The sequence below is a fragment of the Thalassophryne amazonica genome, chromosome 6, assembly GCF_902500255.1.
Source record: "Thalassophryne amazonica chromosome 6, fThaAma1.1, whole genome shotgun sequence".
In the NCBI taxonomy this organism is placed as follows: Eukaryota; Metazoa; Chordata; class Actinopteri; order Batrachoidiformes; family Batrachoididae; genus Thalassophryne; species Thalassophryne amazonica.
Window position 1 is genome coordinate 110,120,338 of NC_047108.1, and position 15,517 is coordinate 110,135,854.

Genomic DNA, 15,517 nt, shown 5'->3' on the forward strand with positions numbered 1-15,517 from the left:
TAGTTTATATAGCGCCAGATCACAACAAAGCTAATTCAAGGTGCTTCACACAAGTAAGGTCTCACCTTACCAACCCCTAGAGCAAGAACACAGGCGACAGTAAGAAAAACTCCCTTTGAGGAAGAAACCTCAACCAGACCAGACTCAAAAGGGTGACCCTCTGCTTGGGCCATGCTACCAAAAAGGTTTACAATACAGAACACAACAACAACAATTGGTGAGAGTCCATGCAGGCGTCCAGTATACCATTTGTAGAAGGGGCACTCGTTTGATCTGTTCCTGCAGCAGAGTCAGTTCCAGAAATCATCAAATCCAGCACGTGGATCCAGCTGCATCTTGGACAGAGAGAAAAAGAAAACAGAATCAGTCAGCCATAAAAACTAAGCTTAAGGTAAAATTCATCAGCATTAAGCAGAATAAATACTAAGGTGATTGCCGGCCACTAGGCCTAAGCTCCAGGTCTAAGGTCCTTGATGAACAAATCTAGACTCCATCAGTTTCATGAGAGCATTCTGAAATCAACCATTTGTGGTACAAATCCTTGTTTCAGATTGGTTATACACAAATTGTAATATTGCACAAGATTGACTCATTTTAGCAGAGTTGTGGCCCTTGATGGACAAATCTAGACACTGCCAGTTTCATGAGTTGGTGTCTGCAATCTGGAATCAACAGTCACGTACCTTGAAATGTTATCAGAATGTAGCAAGCGCTTGTACCAAAGCAGGATTTGCCAGCGGGGGTATTGTGCTCTCAGAGCACTCTTGTTCACTGAAGCCATGCAGTCCTCCAAAGTCCTTGTGTGAATGAGGGACTCTGTGTGCTGCGGAACTGTGAATTGATGTGTGGTTCCAGTTTGTTGCTGCTGATCAGGTTGTCTTTCTGCGCCTCCCCCCAGGGACAAGCGTGACTTTGTGTCTGCGGGTGCTGCTGCTGGAGTGGCAGCTGCCTTCGGTGCTCCAATAGGTGGCACTCTCTTCAGTCTGGAGGAGGGCTCCTCTTTCTGGAACCAGGCCCTCACTTGGAAAGTGGTACGTCAGCCACTGAGCTCTGAGACAATCCAGGCATGTCTATCAGCTTCAGTCCAGGAAGTCTTTGATTTGCATTCTTGAATAACATGAACAATATTTTTGAAGGGTCTGAAGATTTCTGCAGAAGCAAAGTGCAACATATCACACCTATGGAGGCTACTCCTTGTGCAAAATTTTTATATTTTATGAGTTTTTTTATAGATGTGTTGTTTTTCTTTCTTTATTTCCCATCAGTAAATGAGCATAATCTAAATTAATTCTGTGCATATTAGTAATGGAACAGGAATCAATTCACAGTAATGTGTTCTTTAATTCAGTTATGAAGATACAAACCTCATTTTTAATTAAAGACAAAGATTTCTCTGTAGATTAACTTTCATGTACATGACAGTATAAAGACATTTGCTGATGATCACTCACTTACAAAATAAATTGGGGGCAGCATGTAAAATGCAAATAAATATATACTACTGCGTTGCCCATTAGGATCCATGGGCTCTAGATTGGGTAGTGTTTGTAAAATAGGTAGATGACATTTTTCAAGGGTGGGAATAAATTATGCATGGTTTCTACAATGAGTTGGAATGGCGTGTGAACCCAGATTGTTTTTAGAACCTTAGACCTCCACAGTTTTTAGAAGAACTCAAAACCTTTTATTTCCCATTAATTACATAATTTTTTAACGTTAATTTACTGTCGTAATGTATTTATAATAATAACCTTTATTTAACCAGATAGAATTCCATTGAGATCAAAACCTTTTTTGCAAGGATGACTTGGCCAAGAAAGACAGCAGCACACATTATAGTGGCCAGGTTAACATCAACATGAGAACATTGGTGATAAATAAAATACAATCATCTTGGTCATAACATTGCACATGATATAAAGTCTCAGGCAGATTTAGTTTTAGAAACACAGCCATTGAGCAAAATAATCCCATTTGCGATCTCATAAAATAGACTGGAGCGTGTTCAAGGAAGTGGGTCTGGGCAGTTTCAGTTTGGATTGGAGAACGGTCCAATCAGAGGGAGCTGAAAAACAAAAGCCTTTCTTTCCTGTTTCAGTGCGGACCTGAGGTACATGAAAACCTAACGTCAAATTAATTTTTAAATTCAAAATAAGCCAATTTCAAAATAAATTCAAAGGAAGCCGAGCTTCACCCTTAATTTGGAGATCACTCACTCACTCATCACTCATCCTCAACCGCTTATCCGGGATCGGGTCGTGAGGGCAACAGCTCCAGCAGGGGATCTCAGACTTCCCTTTCCCAGGCCACATTGACCACCTCTGACTGGGGGATCCTGAGGCATTCCCAGGCCAGTGTGGAGAGATAATCTCTCCACCTAGTCCTGGGTCTTCCCCGGGGTCTCCTCCCAGATGGACCTACGTGGAACACCTCCCTAGGGAGGCGCCCAGGGGGCATCCTTACCAGATGCTCGAACCACTTCAGCTGGCTCCTTTCAACGGGAAGGAGCAGCAGCTCTACTCCGACCTTCCCACAGATGACCGAGCTTCTCACCCTATCTCTAAGGGAGACACCAGCCACCCTCCTGAGGAAGCCCATTTCGGCTGCTTGTACCCGCATTCTAGTTCTTTCGGTCATGATCCAACCCTCATGACCATAGGTGAGAGTAGGAATGAAAATTGACCAGTAGATCAAGAGCTTCGCCTTTTGGCTCAGCTCCCTTTTCATCACAACAGTATGGTAGAGCGAATGCAACACCGCCGCTGCTGCACCGATTCTCTGGCCAGTCTCACACTCCATTGTCCCTGACTTGTGAACAAGACCTCGAGGTACTTGAACTCCTTCACTTGGGGCAAGGCTGTATTCCCTTCCCAGAGTAGGCAATCCATCGCTTTCCTGCTGAGAACCATGGCCTCAGATTTAGAGGTGCTGATTCCCATCCCAGCCATTTCACACTCGGCTGTGAAGTGATCCAGTGAGTGTTGGAGGTCACAGGCCAATGATGTTGACAGGACCACATCATCTGCAAAAAGCAGTGATAAGACCCTGAGCCCACCAAACTGGAAACTCTCCTTCCCTCGACTATGCCTCAATATCCCATCCATGAATATCACAAACAGGATTGGTGACAAGGCGCAGCCCTGGCAGAGGCCAACCCCCACCGGAAACAAGTCTGACTTACTGTTGAGTACCGGAACACAGCTCTCGCTTTGTGAGTACAGAGATTGGATGGCCCTGAGAACGGACCACCTCACTCCATACTCCCGCAGCACCTCCCACAGTATCTCCCAGGGCATCTGATCATATGCCTTCTCCAAGTCCAAGAAACATATGTAGTCTGGATGGACATACTCCCAGGCCCCCTCCAGGATCCTTGTGAGAGTGAAGAGCAAGCCGGTTGTTCCACAACCAGGATGGAACCCACATTGTTCCTCTTCAATCAGAGGTTCGACTATCAGCTGAACCCTCCTTTCCAGTACCCTGGAGTAGACTTTACCAGGGAGGCTGAGTAGTGTGATGCCTCTGTAATTGGCACACACTCTCTGGACGTAATTTTGTTGTTCTTTGTGGCAGTGACAATAAATGCTTGAATTGAATTGAATTGGTTCTCTTTTTTAAATTTGGTGACCACCGCCCCAGTTTGCCACTTCTTAGGCACTGTCCCAGGCCTCAGCACAATGTTGAAGAGATCTCTCATCCAAGACACTCCCTCTACACCCACAGTCTTGAGCATTTCTAGATGGATCTCAACACCTGAGGTTTTGCCATTGCGGAGTTGTGTGACTACGTCAATAACTTCCACCAGGGAAACTGATGATGATTCTCCATCAGCTTCCAGCTGTACCCCTACTATAGACGTTGTGCCAGTCTGATGCAGAAGTTCCTCAAAGTGTTCCTTCCAAGGCCAGATTATCTCCTCAGTTGAGTTCAACAGAGTCACACCCTTACTGTAAACATCTTGGATGGTTCCTGTTTTCCTCTCCTGAGGTGTATGGTCCGCCAGAAGTACCTTGGTGCCAAATGAACGTCCTTCTCCATAGTTAATCTAACCCTCCCACAGACACTGGTTTGCCTCCCTCACAGCAGACGTTTCTGCCCTTCAGACCTGTAGTTACCTTGCAACTGTCACTGGAGTCCTCTGAGAAAACGTATTCCAGAAGGACTCCTTTTTCAGTTGGGCAGCTTCCTTGACCATCAGTGTCCACCATGATGTCTGAGGGTTGCCGCTCCTTGAGGCCACAGCTGATTCTGATTTTTGGAGTGGTAAACATACCACTGTCCCAGCTTTTTTGAAATGTGTTGCAGGCATCCATTTCAAAATGAGCAAATATTTGCACAAAAACAATAAAGTTTATCAGTTTGAACATTAAATATCTTTCTTTGTGGTGTAGTCAGTTGAATATAGGTTGAAGAGGATTTGCAAATCATATTCTGTTTTTATTTACATTTTACACAATGTCCCAACTTCATTGGAATTGGGGTTGTATTCTGTTGCTGCTTTTAGTTCCTGTATTTTTATTTGTGTTCTTAAATTCCTGTAAAGTACTTTGTGATTTTTATCTTGAAAGGTGCTGTACAAATAAACTTTACTTACTTACTTACTTAAAATAACACCAGCCCAGATGCTTCACAGATGGTCTTGTCCCATCTGCTCAAAGTGATGTTAATCAGAGAAATCACCTGCTGGAGTCAGTGGCTGCAAAGAAAACCTGCCACCTCTTGGCCCTTTCTGGAATACTTTGGACACCGCTGTTCCAGGCTGTTATCGGCAACAAGTCCAAAAACCAGGGTGTTTCATGGTCTGGGGTTGTGTCCATGTCAGAATTTACACTTCTATGATGGCAGTATTAATGCAGAAAAGTACACTGCGATTTAAGAGCAACATATGCTGCCTTCAAGACGACAGCTTTTCAACAATGCAAAACCACATTCTGCACACATTCATGTTTTGCACTTGTGAATCTCATGCCGTCTCGCACTCCGTGACTCAAGCGAGAGGTCCATTTCAGCACAGTTCCGGTGTCAGCACTCACAGTGTAAACATACCTCGTGAAGTGACAAGACAACAAGACAACATCGGGGCACGGCAGGAGTCCATCACAGGTGCTACACCTTCTCTAGATAATCCTCTCAATTTGGGAGAGCGTACAGTCATCATAATCGCCCGTGAACTCGCTGAATCAATGCCATCCACATCCTTGCCTTGCCGTTGTTCTCATGCGCTGTGAGACGGCGGAAGTCTGCTGACACTGGTGCTTTCTTGGAAGCGCAGGGGGCCACCAGGGGGATTATGGGAAACATTAAAGTACTGAATTACAAAGTCATGGCCGCAGAAGAGTGTACGAGTACTGGACTGTCCTCTCTGCAGTCCTGACAGGTGTGCCATACCAAGATGCTGATTAGACACCATGATTAGTGCACAGGTGTGCCTTAGACTGCCCACAATAAAAGGCCACTCTGAAAGGTGCAGTTTTGTTTTATTGGGGGGGATACCAGTCAGTATCTGGTGTGACCACCATTTGCCTCATGCAGTGCAACACATCTCCTTCACATAGAGTTGATCAGGTTGTCAATTGTGGCCTGTGGAATGTTGGTCCACTCCTCTTCAATGGCTGTGCGAAGTTGCTGGATATTGGCAGGAACTGGTACACGCTGTCGTATACGCCGGTCCAGAGCATCCCAAACATGCTCAATGGGTGACATGTCCAGTGATTATGCCGGCCATGCAAGAACTGGGACATTTTCAGCTTCCAAGAATTGTGTACAGATCCTTGCAACATGGGGTCGTGCATTATCCTGCTGCAACATGAGGTGATGTTCTTGGATGTATGGCACAACAATGGGCCTCAGGATCTCGTCACGGTATCTCTGTGCATTCAAAATGCCATCAATAAAATGCACCTGTGTTCTTCGTGCATAACAGATGCCTGCCCATACCATAACCCCACCGCCACCATGGGCCACTCGATCCACAACATTGACATCAGAAAACCGCTCACCCACACGACGCCACACACGCTGTCTGCCATCTGCCCTGGACAGTGTGAACCGGGATTCATCCGTGAAGAGAACACCTCTCCAACGTGCCAAACGCCAGCGAATGTGAGCATTTGCCCACTCAAGTCGGTTACGACGACGAACTGGAGTCAGGTTGAGACCCGATGAGGATGACGAGCATGCAGATGAGCTTCCCTGAGATGGTTTCTGACAGTTTGTGCAGAAATTCTTTGGTTATGCAAACCGATTGTTTCAGCAGCTGTCCAAGGGGCTGGTCTCAGACGGTCTTGGAGGTGAACATGCTGGATGTGGAGGTCCTGGGCTGGCGTGGTTACACATGGTCTGCGGTTGTGAGGCTGGTTGGATGTACTGCCAAATTCTCTGAAACGCCTTTGGAGACGGCTTATGGTAGAGAAATGAACATTCAATACACGAGCAACAGCTCTGGTTGACATTTCTGCTGTCAGCATGCCAATTGCACGCTCCCTCAAATCTTGCGACATCTGTGGCATTGTGCTGTGTGATAAAACTGCACCTTTCAGAGTGGCCTTTTATTGTGGGCAGTCTAAGGCACACCTGTGCACTAATCATGGTGTCTAATCAGCATCTTGATATGGCACACCTGTGAGGTGGGATGGATTGTCTCAGCAAAGGAGAAGTGCTCACTATCACAGATTTAGACTGGTTTGTGAACAATATTTGAGGGAAATGGTGATATTGTGTATGTGGAAAAAGTTTTAGATCTTTGAGTTCATCTCATACAAAATGGGAGCAAAACCAAAAGTGTTGCATTTATATTTTTGTTGAGTATATATATATATATATATATATATATATATATATATATATATATATATATATATATATATATACGAGGTCTGTTAGAAAAGTAAAGGACCTTTTTATTTTATGCAAAGAATATATGGATTTGATTCATGTTTTTACGTCAGCCAAGCTTGAACCTTCGTGCGCATGCGTGAGTTTTTTCACGCCTGTCGGTTGCGTCATTCGCCTGTGGGCAGGCTTTGAGTGAGCACTGGTCCACCCCCCTCGTCAGATTTTTATTGTCAGGGAAATGGCGGAATGATTTGGGCTTTGCTCCATCAGAATTTTTTCAGAAACTGTTAGAGACAGGCAGCTGGAAACCATTCGGAAAATTCATTTGGCTTTCGGTGAAAATTTTTTGGGCTTCACAGAGATTTAAGAGTGTTACTACTGCTTTTAGGACGGCCCACAATGGCGCACGGCGCGCCGCGCTCGGAGCCGCGATTGACAGGCAGAAACGACCATTTCATTTCTAAACGGAAATTAAATGAAATGGTCGTTTCTGTCTCGATCGCGGCTTGGAGCGCGGTGCGCCATGTGCCATTGTGGGCCGTCGTTAAAGTGGTAGTAGTAGTGGCACTCCTTAATCTCTGTGAAGCCCAAAAAATTTTCACTGAAAGCCAAATCAATTTTCCGAGACATATATATATATATATATATATATATATATATATTATGTTTTTAAGAAGTTAAACAGTTACAATGAGATTCAAGGTGTGAATAACCTCAGGGACAAATGTGACTGTTCAACCAGAGTAAAGCCTCCAAACACAGCAGTGGTGCAGAATCTGCATCTGATCATCCAGGAAGGTTTTTTTTTTAACTAAATTCTTACTGATGAAAAACTCTAAAAATATTAAGAACTGTCAGCATCTCAACTTTGATGTTTGGTGTCTGGTACTAGCAGTTGAGAGTTGGATGATATTAGACTCGTATTTTCGTCTCAACAGTTTCAAGTCAAATGGCAGATAAATAACTGAGCCAGTCAACACAGACTGGGAACATATTTCACGACCTGCATTGTCGAGAGCAGCAGTGACGTCAAACGTGCCCAGAACGAACTCATGAACCATGTTCTTCTTCCTCACTCAGCTCTTTTGTTCCATGTCGGCTGCTTTCACACTCAACTTTTTCCGTTCGGGCATCAACTTCAACAAGTGGGGTTCGTTCCAGCTGCCTGGCCTGCTCAACTTTGGCGAGTTCAAGGTAGCCGGTCTGTTTCTGAAGAGTTCTTTGACTTGATGAGTGTGTGACTGCAGTCCTCTGAGTGTGTGTGTCACATTGTCATCAGGAGATGAACGTGTGAAAAATGTAATCTGTGTGTCTGTGTGTGTGTGTGTGTCAGTGTCCAGAAGGCGATAAGAACTGCCACCTGTGGACAGTGGAGGAACTGGCATTCTTTGTTTTGATGGGTGTTGTTGGTGGCCTGCTGGGGGCGCTCTTCAACTGCATCAACAAAAGCCTCGCAAAGTATCGCATTCGGCACATTCACCCCAAAGCCAGGTTCATCAGGTGAGCTGCTTGTCCACACACACACCATCTTTGTGAACACTTCCTTTAGATTGTGGTTATTCTGTGAAATAACGCGGTTTGAGACTGACATGATAAACTGACATGTTGTTTTTACATTGTGGTGGACGTTTTCCAGTTATTTCCATTTTTGGTCAGACAAAATAATTTTGATTTGCAAATGTTCCATTTTGCATTTCAGACCAAAGTGAATCTCAGATTTAACAGAGTGGCCAAAAGACCGATCCAGGTGTGTTTGAAGTTGATTGTCTCCATTCAGGTCAACTATGTGTTGTTCCTTACATTAGCCGTGTTTGGAACTGTAGTGTGTAGTCCCATCCTGATTGGTCTGTGTCCTATAATCAAAATACAGTTGTGCTCAAACGTTTACATACACTGGCGGAATGTTTGTTTTTTTTAAGAGATTTTTAAGAGAATATGAATGACAACACAAAAACTTTTTTTTTCCACTCATGGTTAGTGGTTGGGTGAAGCTATTTATTGTCAAACAACTGTGTTTCCTCTTTTTAAATCATAATGACAAGAGAACTACCTAAATGACCCTGATCCATAGTTTACATACCCCTGTTCTTAATACTGTGTATTGCCCCCTTTAACATCAACGACAGCTTGGAGTCTTTTGTGGTGGTTTTGTACGAGGCTCTCTGATGGTAAAGCTGCCACTGAAAATGTCTTGGACTTTATTTACATTAATTACAACAAAATACACACAGTATGGCACTTTATGGTAAATCTGCATGGAGTAGACAGTTGTCAGAAACTGAGTGACTGTGCAAGAGGGAGAAGAGTGAGGAAAGCCACCAAGACACCCAGACAGCCCAGGAGAAATTATGGGCTTATGTGGCTGTGATTGGAGAAATTGTGCACAGTGCAAGCTTTGCATTTTGCATCACTACTTTTAGCTTCATAGTGGAGTAGAGCAGAGAAGGATTTTCTTTTACCAGAACAGATCAAATCCAGGCTTGCATCTCAGATGTACCTTCTGGCAGTTTGTAGCTAAACTTTCAGGTCTTCTTTTTAAGAAAATCCTCCTCTTCATCATGAAGTTGGATAAGATGGATTACCAGATACAAAATTATTGGTGATACAAATGTATCACCAATAATTTTGTATCTGGTAATTTTAGTCTAGTTTTACTCAAGAGATCTGAATGTATTTTAGTCTCGTTTCAATCGAGACATTTTGTGGTCGTGGATCGCGATTTTGTCCATATGTAAGTCGCACCGGACTATTCATTCATTCATTCATTCATGAACAGAAATTTCCATGAACAAGGAACAATAGAAGATAAATCTTGTAAACATTAAAGCATAAATTCTTTAAAACATCCATAAACTTCCACAACTTCAACCCCAACACCGTCTCCTCATCATTCACCAAACATCAAATAAACATCAACAATGACACATAACTGTCTTACATTTCAGCAGCTGCATTCATTTTTCTTCTGGTTTACTGTGTTCTCTCATAATTTTATCCTTATACATTTTTTTAAACTTGTAAACATTTGAACAACATTTAATTTTATCAGTCAGTGCATTCCAAAGCTTAACTCCACATACAGAGGGACATTTCTGTTTCATAGTATGTAGTTCATGAGAACTTAACCCGAAAGTTATATTTTCTTATATGGCAAGTGGCCTGTGTAACAAAACTAAACAAACTCTGGACTTTATCTGGCAAAATACCATGCTTAGCTTGCCACATAATAAGAGCAATTTTTGAGTCAACAAAATCTTTAAATTTTAACTGATTGACTGCAATAAACAGATTGTTAGTATGCTCTCTGTAACATTTTTGTTGACTATTCTAATGGCTCTCTTTTGTGGCAAATACAATGGTTTAGTGGTACTGTTATATGTATTTCCCCAGACTTCAGCACTGAAGTATAGGAGAATCATTGAGCAATACAACATACACAACGAATTACATTCAAACAAATCTTTTACTTTAAATAAGATACCAGTGCTAACTAGCTTTCTTTGTTATGTAGTCTATGTGGGCTTTCCAATTTAATTTTTCATCCAGCACAACACCAGGAAACTTAACTTCATTAATCTTAATCTCATCTTTCAATATTACTTCCATTAATGGTAATTTTCACATCATCATTCTTCCTTCGATTGCCAAATATCATATAGTTTGTTTTATCCCAGTTTAAAACCAACTTATTTTCATTAAACCAATTTCTCACTTTTATCATTTCTTCCCCTATTCTGTTATTTCCAACAGATTACTTCATGAATAATATATACTGGTATCATCGGCAAACAACAAACATTTAGCATTTTAGAAGATTCACATATGTATTAATAAACAAAAGAAAAAGCAGAGGCCCTAAAACTGATCCATGTGGAACTCCGCATTTAACCTCTCTACAATCAGAATTTATTCCATTTATATATACGTACTGCTGACAAGTCGTGATATAACTTTGAAGCCACTGGTGTGCTGTGCCCCTAATCCCATACTTATATAGTTTTAAGAATAACAACTCATGAGTTATAGTCTCAAATGCTTTGTGTAGATCAATAAACACTCCCATGGTGAACTCTTTGCAGTTGTAATTGCTTCTATCAGTTCAGTGAGTGCTAAGCTTGTAGATCATTGAGATCTAAATCCATATTGTTTTTTCTAATGAATTTATGTTTCTCAAAAAAGTTTTAGTTTTTGTGAAAACCATTTCTCAAGAACTTTAGAGAACTGTGAAAGCAGTGACATTGGTCTATCGTTAAATTTGTGTTCATCCCCATTTTTAAAAATAGGGATCACTTTAACAACTTTCATTTGCTCAGGAAACACACCGGTTTGTATGGATAGATTAAAAATAGAGGTCAGCAGTTTAAGAAGGCAATCAGTAGTTATTTTAGCAATTTAATATCTAATCTGTCTCTATATGTAGATAATTTACTTTTCCAATTCCTTACTAGAGATAAGACTTCATGTTCACTGACCTCCCCATCATAGATAGACTGCATTATTCTACTTCCCATTATGAATGATTTCTTTTGATTGGTTGTATTCATGAATTCTGCAATATTAGCTCCAATATTTGAAAAAAAAAAAAGTTAAATTCATTAGCAATAGTTTTGTTGTTGGTATATTCATCATCATTCTCAATAAAGAACCCTCAGATAGCTGTCTTGGTTTGGAGTTAAGTCTCATTGCACTATTTAATACATTCCATGTTGCTCTCATATTCACTTGAATTTTCCCTCAGTTTTTTATTATAATAATGCTTCTCAGCAGTTCTCATAATAGTTGTTATTTTATTTTTATACATTTTATATTTTATCTCACTGTTGGATGTCCATTTTTTAAAATAATTTCTATACAGTTTATTTTTTCTTTTGGCATGAGGTCATCATTCTTATCGTAAACCAAGGCTTTCCGCTTTTTGAAATGTTCTTCTTTTGTTTTAGCGGACGGATATCAAATAAGTCTTTTTGAAAAATTTGTAAGCTTCATTTACATCGTCCACATGAACTCCAGACCATTCTTGTTCTAAAAGTTCTCTTCTAAATTCATAAATCATTTTCTTGTTTCTGAAGTACATGGACTGATTTGATTTCTCATATTTTTTAAGCTGCAAATCAAGAACTGTAAAGACGGATAAATGCTCACGGATATCATTTATCAGTAAACCACTCTGAGCATTATGCTCAGTGTCATTTGTGATAATATTATCAATTAATGTGGCACAAGAAATAGTAAACCTGCTTGGATGTAAAATCAAAGGGAAAAGGGGCCGAGCTGATAATGTGTGTCCAAAAAAATGACAAATATCTCTATGTTTGAATGGATTATTAAAATCAATATTAAAATCTCCACCAATCAGAAGAATCTTCTGGTTGTTCTGTGTATCTAATATACGTACAACCCCAGTTCCAATGAAGTTGGGACGTTGTGTAAAATGTAAATAACAGAATACAATGATTTACAAATCCTCTTCAACCCATATTCAATTGAATACACCACAAAGACAAGATATTTAATGTTCAAACTGATAAACTTTATTCTTTTTATGCAAATATTTGTTTATCTGTGCACATTTGGTAATAATTACAAGTCGCTGATGTATTTGATCCCTCTTGCTCGGCGATTCAGCAGATGCATTTCTGCCGGAGCTTTAACAAGTCTCTCAGTCATCGTATTTTATTTTGGGTTTTTGTTTGTTTGTTTGTTTGTTTTTTGCAGTCCGTGTTGGTGAAGCATTGTGTGTTCCCCCAAAAAAGGCGAAAATGCAAATCACTCAGTCTGTGAGTCATAACCACATGATTAATGAGCAAAAAAGCATAAGAAGTAATGGACTTCACCCTGCTGGGAGAAGCTTTTTTCAGTGACTGTTCGTCAGTGATGTCAGATGGAGCTGAAGGGGCCGGACGGAGCTGAAGGGGCTGAACGGAGCAGAAGGGGCCAGACGGAGTTGAAGGGGCCGGATGGAGCAGAAGGGGCTCGCCCGGCCACAGAGCCACACCAGCTGGTCAGAAAGAGAGACAGCAGCAGCTCACTCAGACACACTCAGTCCGAATTTATTCACTTTTGGACATATACGAGGGCTGTCAATAAAGTAACGGTCCTTTTTATTTTTTTCAAAAACTATATGGATTTCATTCATATGTTTTTACGTCAGACATGCTTGAACCCTCGTGCGCATGCGTGAGTTTTTCCACGCCTGTCGGTGACGTCATTCGCCTGTGAGCACTCCTTGTGGGAGGAGTCGTCCAGCCCCTCGTCGGAATTCCTTTGTCTGAGAAGTTGTTGAGAGACTGGCGCGTTGTTTGATCAAAATTTTTTCTAAACCTGTGAGACACATCGAAGTGGACACGGTTCGAAAAATTAAGCTGGTTTTCAGTGAAAATTTTAACGGCTGATGAGAGATTTTGAGGTGATACTGTCGCTTTAAGGACTTCCCACGGTGCGAGACGTCGCGCTGCGCTCTCAGCCGCCGTCGTCAGCCTGTTCAAGCTGAAAACCTTCACATTTCAGGCTCTATTGATCCAGGACGTCGTGAGAGAACAGAGAAGTTTCAGAAGAAGTCGGTTTCAGCATTTTATCCGGATATTCCACTGTTAAAGGAGATTTTTTTTAATGAAAGACGTGCGGACGGGTCCGCGCGTCGGGACGCAGCCGACGCGGTGCGGCGGCACAGGAAAAACACTTCCGTGTTGATAACCATTTGTAAAATCCAGGCGGCTTTTGATGGCTTTCAGTGGAGTGAGTATATGAGAAATTGTTTAACAGGCAGGACATGTTCCAACTTGTCCTTAAGGCTTTCAACAGAGGTGTTTTTCCTGTGGCGGAGCGTCGCGGCGGCTGCGTCCCGACGCGCGGACCCGTCCGCACGTCTTTCATTAAAAAAATCTCCTTTAACAGTGGAATATCCGGATAAAATGCTGAAACCGACTTCTTCTGAAACTTCTGTGTTCTCTCACGACGTCCTGGATCAATAGAACCTGAAATGTGGAGGTTTTCAGCTTGAACAGGCTGACGACAGCGGCTGAGAGCGCTGAGCGACGTCTCGCACCATGGGAAGTCCTTAAAGCGACAGAATCACCTCAAAATCTCTCATCAGCCGTTAAAATTTTCACTGAAAACCAGCTTAATTTTTCGAACCATGTCCACTTCGATGTGTCTCACAGGTTTAGAAAAAATTTTGATCAAACAAAGCGCCAGTCTCTCAGCAACTTCTCAGACAAAGGAATTCCGACGAGGGGCTGGACGACTCCTCCCACAAGGCGTGCTCACAGGCGAATGACGTCACCGACAGGCGTGGAAAAACTCACGCATGCGCACGAGGGTTCAAGCATGTCTGACGTAAAATAAAAAGGACCGTAACTTTATTGACAGCCCACGTACACACATCCAGTTTGAGCAACGGAGCTTCTCCAAATTTGTCCGAGGTGAGTGAATATTCTAAAACTAAAAAATAAAACGTTACGTTACCACACCACTGAAGTTTATCAGCTAACATTAGCCTTTAGCTGCAGGGTGCTGAATCACTCAATCGAACTGAGTGAACATTTTATATTTGTAAATTGCTCGATCTGTTTTTATTTTTACCAAATAAAGCTACACATTTTTTTCATGGTTACTGCTCTCACTAAAAGAACAGTCTCAACTTTAAATAACTTAGATTTTTTAAATTTTCTCTGCAGAGAACCTTCTTAAATACAGATGGACTTCTAATGGAGCTGAACACCAAACGTTGAAGTCCACGAGGAAGAAGAGAACATCTCTGCTCTTCAAAATGTGAGGACCATGTCTCTGAAAACTCCACCAAGAGGTTGAAGCTGCAGAGGAGACCTTCATCTGCTTAAATGTCCTGAGGGTCCAGCTCACCTGTCGTCTCTGCAGAACTCACAATTGCTGCTATACTTCTAAATAAAACAAAGGCTCTTTATACAGCAACTATTTAATTATTTGAAAAAGCTGCTTCCTTTCATATTTTAACATTAAATGAATGAATGATTAAACATGTCCTTGAAGTCAGAGTTCAGTCAATGAGACACTTGCACAGGTAGAAGAAGCCCCGCCTCTATTGTGCATAATTTCAAAACATTCACAATTACTAGAATAGTCAAATTCATATTTTAGTAAGTACTCTGTCCTGATTGCAACATCTAAAGCAATCACATAGTCAGTGGGGATGTAATTATTAATTACTTCACCAGCCCCTGGGTAATTAATTTGTAAATAATTTCTTTTGAGATTAATAAAGTTCTTTCTTATTCTTTTTCTTATTAAATATTGAAATGACTAAATTAAAAAATGATTTCATCATGAGATTATGTCACATTGAGAAATCCTAATGAACAGACACACAGCAGTCATTGTTACATCATCTCCTGTTGTGTTTATAATAAATATTTATATTTATTTCTGGTGCCTTTATTCCTGATTCAAATGCAGATATGAATGAAGAAAAAAAAATACTTTTTATGCTATTTTATTTGTCGAAAAAAAATGTCCTGGGTTCATTATCATGTTGATCAAGAAATCATCTAAAATGCTGCAGCTAGAGTACTGACGGGGACTAGAAGGAGAGAGCATATCTCACCCATATTAGCCTCTCTTCATTGGCTTTCTGTTAATTCTAGAATAGAATTTAAAATTCTTCTTCTTACTTATAAGGTTTTGAATAATCAGGTCCCATCTTATCTTA

General features: G+C 41.3%; 1 protein-coding gene across 1 annotated transcript in view; it reads left to right on the forward strand.

Moving 5' to 3' along the window:
• clcn6 (chloride channel 6) overlaps positions 1 to 15,517 on the forward strand; it is a 192,142-nt gene that overhangs the window by 111,449 nt on the left and 65,176 nt on the right. The window contains exons 10-12 of the mRNA XM_034173132.1: positions 899 to 1,031; positions 7,915 to 8,028; positions 8,168 to 8,334. Of these exons, the coding sequence (XP_034029023.1) occupies positions 899 to 1,031; positions 7,915 to 8,028; positions 8,168 to 8,334 (414 nt within the window). The remainder of the gene's footprint in view (positions 1 to 898; positions 1,032 to 7,914; positions 8,029 to 8,167; positions 8,335 to 15,517) is intronic.